Source organism: Gymnogyps californianus, chromosome 4, assembly GCF_018139145.2.
Source record: "Gymnogyps californianus isolate 813 chromosome 4, ASM1813914v2, whole genome shotgun sequence".
NCBI classification, from domain to species: Eukaryota; Metazoa; Chordata; class Aves; order Accipitriformes; family Cathartidae; genus Gymnogyps; species Gymnogyps californianus.
Window position 1 is genome coordinate 49,628,032 of NC_059474.1, and position 11,907 is coordinate 49,639,938.

General features: G+C 42.1%; 2 protein-coding genes across 7 annotated transcripts in view; one reads left to right on the top strand and one right to left on the bottom strand.

The window, feature by feature from the left end:
- Nucleotides 1–9,180, bottom strand: part of ARFIP1 (ADP ribosylation factor interacting protein 1) — a 43,900-nt gene extending 34,720 nt beyond the window's left edge. For 5 of the 6 annotated variants that reach the window (XM_050896354.1, XM_050896349.1, XM_050896352.1 and 2 more), the window contains exons 1-2: nucleotides 9,123–9,180; nucleotides 4,558–4,637 (exon numbers count right to left, since the gene is read on the bottom strand). In XM_050896354.1, coding sequence (XP_050752311.1) covers nucleotides 4,558–4,635 — 78 coding nt within the window. In that variant the 5' untranslated portion in view covers nucleotides 4,636–4,637; nucleotides 9,123–9,180. The remainder of the gene's footprint in view (nucleotides 1–4,557; nucleotides 4,638–9,122) is intronic. The other variant, XM_050896351.1, reaches the window with a different exon arrangement.
- A 748-nt stretch (nucleotides 9,181–9,928) lies between these two features.
- TIGD4 (tigger transposable element derived 4) lies at nucleotides 9,929–11,590 on the top strand. The gene has a single exon (XM_050895601.1). The coding sequence runs from the start codon at nucleotides 9,929–9,931 to the stop codon at nucleotides 11,588–11,590; it is 1,662 nt and encodes a 553-aa protein (XP_050751558.1).
- The last annotated feature ends 317 nt before the right edge of the window (nucleotides 11,591–11,907 follow it).

The following is an 11,907-nucleotide window of genomic DNA, read 5'->3' on the forward strand; positions in this document are numbered from 1 at the left end:
GCTCAGACAGAAGTAATTTAAAGCTTCGAGATCTAAGAGAAAAGAAACACTAAAATTTAACCCATTGATATGGGGGATGGGGGGGTGTCAGACACAAATGAGACATATGGGGCCAGACAAATATTTTCTATGCACATTTGACCCTTAGAGTAGTTTATGTATCTCAAACTATAAAAAAGGTGAGCTTGACTAAAAAAAAAATTGTACTAGCTAACGATAAGCAAGAAATATTAGAGAAGTGCAATGAGTTTAATCATGTGTTAGAAAAAGAAAAGTAATGATTCCAAACTTTAAATAGTTTAACTTGCTTCTTATTTTATCATAATATAGTGCCACCTTCTGACTAAACTGTTGGTATGCAACTCTCATTCAGTCAACAGCAGTAAATCTAAAGTGAAATGCAGAAACAAGAACTTAAAAGCCCTAATGCAATTCAAGAACCAAAGTTAATTTCAAAATGCAGCTGCGTTATGAACAGTAGCAGCAGCTGTGAAACCACTGCTTTCAAGAATGACCTAAGGTATAACCTAGAAGAGACATTTCCAGAAGAAATGCACATCGTTTACAAGCACCTGAAAAGGGAATGGCACCCTAACACTCTCCAAAACTAAGAGAAACTGAAAGTTTCGGCCCTCCCAAAAAGCTACCCCTAACTCTGCAAGACAGCTTCATTAGTCAACTAAAGCGCAAACAGTAGAGAAATCAACACACAACCAAAGCAGTGTTTGTTCAATTACTTACATAAAAGTTGTCTAAAGTCTTCAAACCAGTCCATGCACCTGTACAAGACTGGCAAGACATGGTACACCATCAATGGGTACTTGAGAATAGGTGCTTTCTTCCTGTAAAGCTCCTACATCATCAAACTGAACCAGCTCTTTTCAGTCAAAGGGTCAGGAAGAGGCCCAGTCTGAGATCAGGCTGATGTACCAGCAGCTTCTCCAACCACACGTGAAGCTTTCACAGGATATCCATGTAACACAAAGATTTTACTGGTACTGACTCAGGATCACCTGCATCATTCTTAACTAGCAACATCTTCTGTCATACCCCATTGCTAATATGTCCCCCACTTTTACCTATCACCACTTCGTTTACATTAGTGAGTTTGATTTCCTTAGTAAGCTTTGAGGCCTCCCAAGTTTTTTTTCTAACTAGTCACTGTCTGTGGGGTCCAATAAACACGCTCCTCTCACTCCAGATCGCTTTCAAAGCTATGTTACCATAACTTCTTCCAAAGATTCTGAATTACTGAGACTTCACCACTGTTGGTCTTTTGAAGCAGAGCTCACTACTCAAACTTTATTTGGTATCTATAAAATCTGATTTACATTTCTGAAAATTTAATAAGCTTCTTCAATTAGCAGCATAAAACACCACCAGAAGTCCATCAAGTTCTGAGTAAATGCTGCCTTTTACCCATACGGAGAAGAGAAAGAAAAAGGTAAAGGACAAGCTACTCTAATAACCGTATGTGTGAACTATGGTCCGTGGATGTACACCCATAAAATACCATCTGAGGTGATACATTTTCCCCTTTTGAGGATCAAGACTTTCTCTGCAACTAACTTAGCAAAACTGAATTGAAAGCTGCTCTTTCAAAAATAGTGCTTTATGAAACACTTCTCTAAAATGAGAAGCTAAACATTTAGGCACAGCTTTTGAAAAAATTCTAAATACATGGAGAACAGATTTCAAATAATTTAAGAAAAAGTCAGTGTGCTATAAATTCAAGAAAAAGTGACTTTATAACACACTAACTTACCCCATCAATTCCTCTCATTTAGGAACCAGTAAGTGCCTTCTTTCAGCACTGGGAAGGAGTAGCTCACATGCCATATATTCACATTGGTCTAGCACACCAAATTCTCCATATGGTCCAGTCTTCAAACACAACTAGAATACAGAACAGCTTTTTTTTGGGTCATTCTTCATACAACAGAACAAACTCAAAACTTGTAGCCTTTAAGTAAATGAAAATATTGAAGCACACCAAAAGGTCTCTGTTTATTTTAAGAGTACTTTTAAAACAGTAATTTGTTTAATTTCATAGAATATAGAATATCTCGAGTTGGAAGGGACCCATAAGGATCACTGAGTCCAACTCCTTGCTCCTCGCACGGAGCTGCTATACAACACCGTTAGATCAAACGTTCTAGTTACCTGCCGTACCTGTCCAATAGCTCGAGCTTCTTAAGCTTGCTCAAATCTCGCATCTGCTTAACTCCAAGACTGCTAGGAACTAAACTGCTACTTGACATGGTAAAGTGAGGTATTTTTCAAATTGCTTGGCCTGTCACAGCTACCTGCACAATACTGCAATGTTAGCATAGGCTAACATAGCTATTTTCGGTCTTCTTTCTGCAAATTGTCAGAAAATGCAGTGTCAAGGGGAAGTCCTGTACCATAAGGGATACACTTTGTTTGGCAGGGATTGCAAAAACCGCATCTCCAAATTTAATTAAAGGCAAAACAAATACTTGGCTTGGATGCTTTTCATCAAGAATCTCAAATAGTTTTGCTAATATTGTACATTGATATATGTTTATGCATTTATTCAGAGATATACACACTCACGCATATGCATACATGTCTCTAGTAAATACATGTATTAGAAAACAAAAATTCATCAGCTTCTCTGGACAACTTTTGAAATCTAAGATGACCTAGAAGCAATTAATCTATTTTTTAGGCATTCCTACTTGAGTCAAACCTATGTATCAAGTTCAGAGAAAGCAAAAAAATGACTTGATAACTTCAGTTTCATGTTACATCTGAACTAAAACACCATTTTCCATTGCTGAAAGGAGGACGTTTCACCGCTCTGCTTTTCCAGTCCCTACTGTGAGCCACACAGTGTCCCATTTCCCAACCACTCACCTGACTGCACAGTAAACACACTGAACTCACTAGCCTGGCAATAGACCTTTTCACCAGGTTAATTTTCCAGTTTCAGTGAGTTGACTCAGTTTGCCAGGAGGTCAGACGAGCACCAAAGATATGAAATGAGCAGCTGAAAACTGGAAGTGGGATAAACTGCTAATTTTGCTCAGCCATAACAAGAAATCACCGCCTGCATTTTAGTCAACAGTCTAAGCTAGCACTGCTGCCAAGAACAAGTCCTTGCCCTTTTTTCTGCCCTTTACCCCTAACTCTTCCCCCCATCAGCTTTCCCCATTCCCCCACCTCTTTCCTGGGCCAGAACAATGTATTTGTACAGCAAACAAGATTGCGGAAACACTGCAGGTTAAAAGAAGGTGACCTATGCCCAAAAAGGGGATGGGTAATTTTTCCACTCAAATTGGTTCTCCAAAACAGTTCATCACACAGCTCCAACACTTCTGCTGATGAAACAGAGGGGGTAATAATGCAGTAAGAAACTACTGAGAATGAAGGAATGCTCTCAGCCACAGCATCAGCTTACTCAGCAGTGCAGCATCTCAAAATACTTACTCCAACTGTAGGCTACTGTCAAAACCAGCAGCCATTTCTCTTTATCTCTGGATGCATGTTCCTGCAACCTCACACAATCATGGTAAGCTTACCGATCTGAGAGAAAACTAAACCACCAAACCACAACACTATTTCTGTTGAAACAGTGAGTATGATTGCTGAATTAAGTGTCCCTTTCGCAAGTGCAGCCCACAGCTGATTTAACCTAAGTATATAAAGAAATTGAATCCTCAGAAGAAAATTTATCATATGTAGGAATAGCCTAAAGTAAATCTAAAGAAGTTCCTAAATTTGTATTTCTGTATTAGGCATGAATGACATAAGCACTACAGAAAATCATGAAGTTTCTGCTGGACATTTTATTTAGAAAAAAATATAGTCATCCTTTAGTAACTTAATCACTATTTTCTTCACATATCTCTGTTTACAAATATCAGATTTGGAGATACGCTAAATATCTGTGGAATCACTATTCTGTTTTTATAAAAAGTTTAAAAACAATTCACTGGCACTGAAACTCTAATAGTGATAAAGTCAGCATCACCTTTTTTCATTCTTACTCTAGAACAGTCAGGGAAACGTTTACTCTTTACATTTCTGAAACAGCCTCCCAAACACATCTGATTGACTAAATATTATTGGGAACCTTAGGAATTTTTTCATAATTTTAAAAAGTCACAGACTTCTCCACAAAGAAGGTAAAAGCTGTATCTGCTCCCAGGAAAAAAAAAATTCACCACTCCAGCAGCAGACAGAATGCCTTGTTATAGTGAGGTTACACAAAGATTGCTGCCTTTTAAATATCAACCCTTTCTTCCTGCAGTACTTACACATTTCAGACTCTACCATGCCTAAATCTATTCAAGTTCCAAAAGAAATACCACAGCACAGCAATAAACTACTGGTTGAAGTAATCTTTTGTTATGAATTAATTGGATTGTTCTTAATAGTGTCTCGAAACCAACCCCACCCATTCAAGATAATGTGCATGAACTCATATCCCCATACTAACTTCACTGTGCTATGTATAACAGAATTTTTGGCAGTCTGAAACTGTTGCTGGGATTGGTTGATTTTACACTAATATAACTATCACCCAATCACCTCAGAGTCAGACTGGACCTCTTCTGCAGCTGGATGAGATTCATCAAGTGCTGTGGATTCATTGCTGTGTTCTGACATACCTGAAAATAAAATAGGTTTGGCATGCATTAATGGATGTGAAAGGAGCTGGATGTTGCACCTTACAGAAACCTAAGTAGGCTTTCAGAAAACATTTATTTTACATTCAGAAAACATTATTCTGCTAAAGCAAAGAGAAACCTCCCTTTTTTGATGATAATCAGGTCTTTAGCTCTCCAAAATCTAACCAAGATTAGAAATACAGTCTAGCATAAGCTTCCATTGCCAAAGCAACCTTCCCCACACAGACGGCTAAGCTTGCAACGTAAAACTCAGGAAGTCAAACAAGGTTCTTCAGCTGATATTTACTGTCACCTGCAAGAATACACTGACTGTATCCTACCATTGCAAAGATCACAATTTTGTTAAGATGTGAGATTTATCCACATGTTGCAAGTTTATATTGATGCTAAGCCACTGGAACCTAGTAAGCTGTTCAGTCTGTTATGCCTAACTAGAAACAGAATCCCTTTCATTTTATTCTCAAAAAGCCTCACCTACAAAGGCAAAGAAAGTTGATAACACTGAGCACATGCACAAGAAATCAGCTCTGTGAGTACAGTGATCATGAAAGATAAGTTACATACCTAACATAGTTTAAATAAGAAAAGTATCTAAGTTTGATTTCAAATAGCTGGTAACTACAGGTGACACTGCAATTCACTCAGCTGTTTGAAAGCAGGAGACAACCAATCATCAAAAATTAAACAGAGTCTGTCAGTATTGAATATAATCACACATGACTTCAGTTCATTTAGTCTTGCACCATTTTATACATGTTCAGCCACATACCAGATGAAGAAAAATTACAGAGATCACTATTTATATTTATATTGCATTTCAATTTCCCAAGCTATAAAACATTTTAATTAAAGCAAATAATTAATAAGGTAAGCAGCTTGCATGACAAAGGAAATAAAATAAGGACACAAAGGCTGAGAAACTGAATCATCTAGATCATATTACACTGGATAACCTATTACTTTACTTTGGAAAACCAAACACGTAAAATAAGAGATTTTCTCCAGAAAAACAATTCATTCAGGGCTATCACTGAATGAAGTTGGATTTTTCTCCAACCAATACAAAATTCCTTTCAAAGTAATTAAGAAAGTATAACTTCTTTATATAACTTTCTTAATTTTCTATAATTCTTTTGAATATGAAAGACCGTACAGCAGAGGCGCTGTTTTCCCACAAAGTCCTGTCCAAACTCTGCTTGTGGTTGAAAACAATCTCCCTGCTCAACAGCCTATTTCTGAGTATATAAAAAATTTCCATTATGGACTAGAAGAATAAGTGTGATTTCTTTGCTCTCCTGGTTAAACAAGAAGCTAAATTCATCTTGTAGTGCAGTCTTGGTTAAGACAATCTGTACCTCAGTTTTACCACATTAGTGATCCTGGAGTTATGTTTGTACCTCACATACATACTTACATACTGCGGTAACACTGTTTAAAACTATTAAACGCTATAAGCAGCAAAAATAATTTCTTGATAGGCTTAAGAACTCTTAATGACCTAATCTAGAGGCACGAACCATCTCACAAACTCATGTAGAAGACACTGCGCAAAGACAAATAATTAATTTTTAAAAATCCAAATTAATTCACCATTTGTGTTACAACCTCCCCCATCACCAATTTTTTGTATAGTACTCTTTTCCTGCAAGCAGTATCAACACTTTCAACACAGCTCTGCACGATCACACTGACCAACTTTAAAACATGAGAAGGGGAAAACTGTACATTAAAGGTGGTTTTTGTAAAAAGGTTAACTGCACTTTCTAGTTTAACTACAGAATTCCCTGATGACTGCTTCTATAGTAAAAAAAACGGGGATGTAAACATCAAATGCTAGATGTAAGGATGAAAACTTTCTACATGTTTACAAAGGTTCATAAGTTAAGACATTCATGTGAAATTATGGCAAACATGGCACTTACATACATATATTACTTATATTTAAGGTTCCATTACAGAAATGCATATAGACTTTTGTATCTCAGTAGTTCCCGGTTTCCTCTTGCAGGTGTCAGAGAAAGGGATGTTCTCTATAAGAGCTTGCTAATCTTCAGTACAGTATGAATTCTGCATTATCGATTATTTTTTCATTAAAGCAGCCACGACTTTAGAACATGCTAGGTGCCTGTTCAGTGTACCAGGACATTTGTTACCATCAGCTGCAATTACAATTCAGAGATGTTCTACTTGGAAATACATGCGTGATCCATATTCTGACATGAATTTAAGCCCAAAACCCTGCCCTCATCACTCCTGCCCCTCTGGATTTTCTTTTTTTTTTCCCCACTAGACCAATTCTGCAAATCCACACAACTACTGCACCAGAGTAGAATACAAGAGACAGAGTAGACTGAGAATCTTCGCCCCATGGCAAAGCCACCTTAAATGCGTATCAGATTACAACCTCAGTCATTTTAAGTTCTGCTCACCACAAATAACACCGCACAATTTTTAAGTCCTGGGGATTTATATATTATTTCTTCAACTGGCAAAGTAAAAAGCAAAGCAAAAACTTATAAACAACATACTAAGCTTCCTCTAGGATGAAGACTTCAGAGACATTTAACCAATTATAATTAGTGGTTGTAAGAGCATGCTTATGGACTTTTCATTAAAAAGGCAAATTCGTATTTGCTTATTCATGCAAATATGAATTAAACATCATCAACAATAAATTCATTTTGAATAAGGGGTTTATTCTTAACATAGTTACATTACTTAAGTAAATGACTTATGGTCTCAGAAACAAGAACCATGGGATTCTCAACAATTACATCTGCTTTTCTAAGCAGAATGCACCAGCTCCTTCACTTAAGTTTTTCTCTTAAATTAATTGCCAATAGGTAAAAGCAAGATATCTTCTGTCCAAATAAAGTTTATTACACGCTTTTATTGTTATCTCATTACTGCACTGCATAGATAAGCAATAAAAGTTTTTGTAAGACTGCAGAAAACACAAATGCTGGTGGAAAATAATGATTTAATGCATATTTTCTTAATTTCAATTTCTAAGAACACTATCACTAATTCTTGTCAAGATCAAGATCAATTGCTTTTCAAAAAGAATTTAAAGAACTGTATTAAACATTTTCTGCTGCAGTCAAACCATAGTTTCCTCTTTATGCTCTTGAATTCCTCGGCTGCTCCACTTGCAAGATCTAATTATGCTTGAAAGTTACAAGACATGATGGAGATAAGGACTGGAGAACAGAGCTGCCACTAACTTCCACGCTCCCTACTCTAGGTCAACCTGCCCCTAAGTGCTTTAATGCTCTGCTCCTCTCCAGATTAGCTAAGACATGGGCTCCCATTATGGTTGCAACTTCTACCAAAACAGAAAGAAGCAGCTGATCAAGATATTGCCTCAGCTTCCAATGTTTCCAATCTAATGTTCTTCTGTATTACTTATTCCTTACATTTGAACTGTCTATGTGTACATACATATACACATAAACATATACATGATTCAGACAGCCGTTCAGTTTTGGAGTCGCACTGATCAAATGACATCCTTCTCCAGCCCTGCAAAAGAACCCTTCTGTTATCTTTTCTAGAGAATCAACACTTAGATAACGAAGCCACTAACTGCAAGTGCTAACTACTTGTTACCGGTTCCACCATGCATAAAAAGCACACATTAGACACTGAAACTACATCCAGTTCAGGCTATGCAACATGAAAGGCTATGAGGGGGTTTCAGCTAAAAACGATAGATCAGAGATGTACTATAAGCAATACTAGAAGAATTGCTTATAGTTTGTAACAATACCAGATGCAACACCTGCTTGTCACACAACACCAGTGTGTTTCCATGTTTTAAGAATAGTAAGCCAGCTGCAAAAGACAAATTGGAACACTTAAGAAAATAATTGTCGGGGCGTGGAATAAGTCCCAGGGGCACGAAATTTATGCAGCATCTAGAGTTTTCTTCCTCCGCCAACAAACAGGTTCCCTTCCTCTCTCGTGAAACCCGCCTTCTACCAAGCTCAGGCTCTGCCCGCCCCCTCCGGGTGCCCACCACCCCCCGGAGCGGGGACCCTGCCGTGAACCCCGCAGACAGGCGAGGAGATGGGCAGACCCCAACCCGCACCGCACTCCCGACCCCTACGGCATAGGGCACCCGTCTAGCCGCCGGCACCTGGGGCGGCGGGCGGGACGAAGCGGGCGGGGGCAGCCCCCCAGGTGGGCCCCGCTAGGGGCTGCAGGCTCCCCCCACGCCGCCGACAGGCCCAGCCGCCCGCTGCCGGCACCCACGGGCTACCAGGGAGGCCGGAGAAGCGGAGGCCGCTCCCGCGGTGCGACACGTAGGACTGGACGGAGCGGGAGGTGAGATGCGGCCCTCCCCGCCCCGCCGCAGCGACCCCGGCGCCGGGCTGGGCCGGGCCGGGCCGGGCCCGACCCGAACCCAGGGCCCAAAGGCCTGCCCCGGCATTCGGCCTCGCCCCGGCCTGGCCCGTCCCTCACCTGCCGGCGGCGCTGCTGCGGCCCCGGGGGCGTCGTGCTGAGGGGGGAGGGAGGACAGGACGGAGGGAGGGAGGGAGGGAGGGGGGGGAAGGAGAAAGCGGGGCGGCGCCGGTGCCGGTGCCCCCTCTCTAGCTTTATTCTCTTCCTTCTCCGGTACCAGCAGGGGCCGGAAGCGCTTGGCCGGAAAGGCGGCTGACGGCGGCCTCGCCGGGGAGGTGCGGCGGGCAGCGGCCGCTCTAGGCTGCGGCGTGCGTGTCTATGGTCGCTGCCCCGCCGAGCCGTAGCCATAGCAACCAGAGCCGGGGCCGCCGCTCCTCACCCGCCGGCAGCGGCGCCCGCCCTGCCCGCCCTGCCCGCACCTCCTCTTCTGCCGGCGCTTGTATTTTACTACCGCCCGGCGGAGGCCTCTAGAAAGGCGGCCCGGGTCGGGGGGGGGGGGGCCGAGGGGGTGCCCAGAGGCGGGGAGGTGGCGGCGGCGGCGAGGGGCTTCTCACGCCCCTCCGCTGGCGGGGCGGGGGGAGGCGGCGGCTTCCCTCAGGGGCGACCACGGTGACGGGGGTGGGTGTGTGGGGGTACACCGGTCACTGCGGTGGTGGCGGCCGTGTCCGGCCGTCAGCGTGTGTGCGGGCAGGCTCTCTCCTCGTCAGGCCTGAGGTGCGCTTCTGGGCCCGCTGCTCAGCGTTGGCGGCGGCCCTAGTCTGTGGAGCCGGCTCCCCAGCCAAGGCGTTCGCAGAATTAGGCCTTGCGGCCCTGGCGTGTGTGTGCCAGCTGCAATCGGGCGGCTGCTGCAGCCCCTGCCAAGTGCCATGCCCGTGAGATCAGAGTGCGGTCTTGAAAACCGGCCTCATCGAAGGCGCCCGCAGCCGAAAGCGGCAGAGCAGGAGCGTGCCCGCCCGGGTGTGGATGTGCGTGCCTGGAAGACGGCGCTCAGTACCATGGCAGAGGCTTCGGGGAGTCCTCCGCCCGAACCCATAGTGAGGAGGAAAAAAAGCATATCTATTGAGGAAAAAGTTGACATCATAAGTGCTGTGGAGAGTGGCAAGAAAAAGGCAGACGTCGCAGCCAAGTATGGCATAAAGAAGAATTCCTTGTCTTCAATTATGAAGAATAAAGAAAAAGTTTTGGAAGCCTTTGAATCTTTACGATTTGATCCTAAAAGAAAAAGACTAAGGACTGCTTTTTATACCGACCTGGAGGAGGCATTGATGAAGTGGTACAGAATTGCTCAGTGCTTGAATGTGCCGGTAAACGGTCCTATGTTGCGCCTCAAGGCTAATGATTTTGCCCAGAAGCTTGGACATAGTGATTTTAAATGCAGTAATGGCTGGCTCGATCGTTTCAAGTCAAGGTATGGTTTAGTTTTCAGAGCTCAGCCTGTAGAAGCAGCTGCTGCTACTGCAGTGGATGCTCCAACTGTTTGGTACCAAAATGTTCTTCCTTATTATTTAAAATATTATCAGCCAAAAAACATGTTTTATATACAGGAGACCGGATTGTTGTATCAGATGTTACCACATAACACATTTGCATTTAAAGGGGAAACTTGTTCTGTAGGTAAACTAAGCAAAGAGAGAATAACCGTAGTGGTGGGTACAAATATGGATGGCTCCGAGAAACTTCCTTTGCTTGTTATAGGAAAAAACAAAAGTCCACCCTCTTTCAAAGATGTGAAGTCGCTACCTGTGGATTATGAAGCAAATGATATGGCATGGATGACTTCGGAAGTGTTTGAACAGTGGATGCATAAACTTGATGACAGATTTCAAGCACAGCAGCGACGAGTAGTTATTCTTGTTGATTCTCTCCCAGCTCACACAGAAGTAAAGAACCTGAAGTCTGTCAAATTAGTGTTCTCTCCTCCAGACTCTTCTTCATGTATCGCTACAAAACAAGGGGTTATCAGAAGTCTGAAGGTTAAATATAGGCACTGTCTTATCAAGAGATTTGTTGACTGCGTAGAAGGTAATAAAGAGTTCATGCTGACTCTTCTTGATGCAATTGAAATGTTGTACCTGTGCTGGAGGGAAGTAACAGCAGAAACTATTGTAAAAAGTTATAATGAAGCAGGATTCAAATTAGAAACCAAGGTAAATGGTAACGACACAGCGGTTGAAAGTGATTTTGATTTGATTGCACATGCACAGGCAGCTGGAGTGGAGTTTCCAGAAGGTTTATCTTTGGAGGAATATGCAGCTCTAGATGATGGCTTGGTAACTTACGAAATGCCCACAAATAACGAAAGGATGTGTGCCAAAGAAAGCGCCTCAGATAAGGCTGGGACATTTGTTGGTGATGAGGATGAAGGTGATCGATTTCAGGGAGCTGAACAACCTTTACCATCAAAAAATGAGGCTTTGAGTGCTTTAGATACCCTTCGAAAGTTTCTCAGAAGTCAAGACACGAATGATTCTCTTCACGATTCCCTAGCTGACCTGGAGAATTTTATTCAACATGTAGCATGTAAATAAGTATTTCAGCAAAGTGTGAAAGCGTGTAATTGAAAAAAAGGAATTATATAAGTAAACAAAAATAGGCAGTTTAATAACAAGTGTTGCTGCAATGTTCTCTAGTGTGTCTTGCTCAGGTGCCTAGATGTACATAATGAAAGAAATTGGAAATTATGAGAAAGGGCTGTGAACTGAAGTTTTCCACAAAATCAGGAGGAAAGAACGCAAAATTTGGGGTGGAGAGAGGAAATAAGTTGACCCTTTAAAATGATAACTCTAGTAAGTACAGTGGAGGCAAAAGCAATTCTTTGAGCAGTTTGGTGCACTCAGGATAAACT

Coding starts and splice junctions, on each gene's coding strand:
- TIGD4 (XM_050895601.1), top strand. CDS start 9,929: ATGCCCGTGAGATCAGAGTGCGGTCTTGAAAACCGGCCTCATCGAAGG.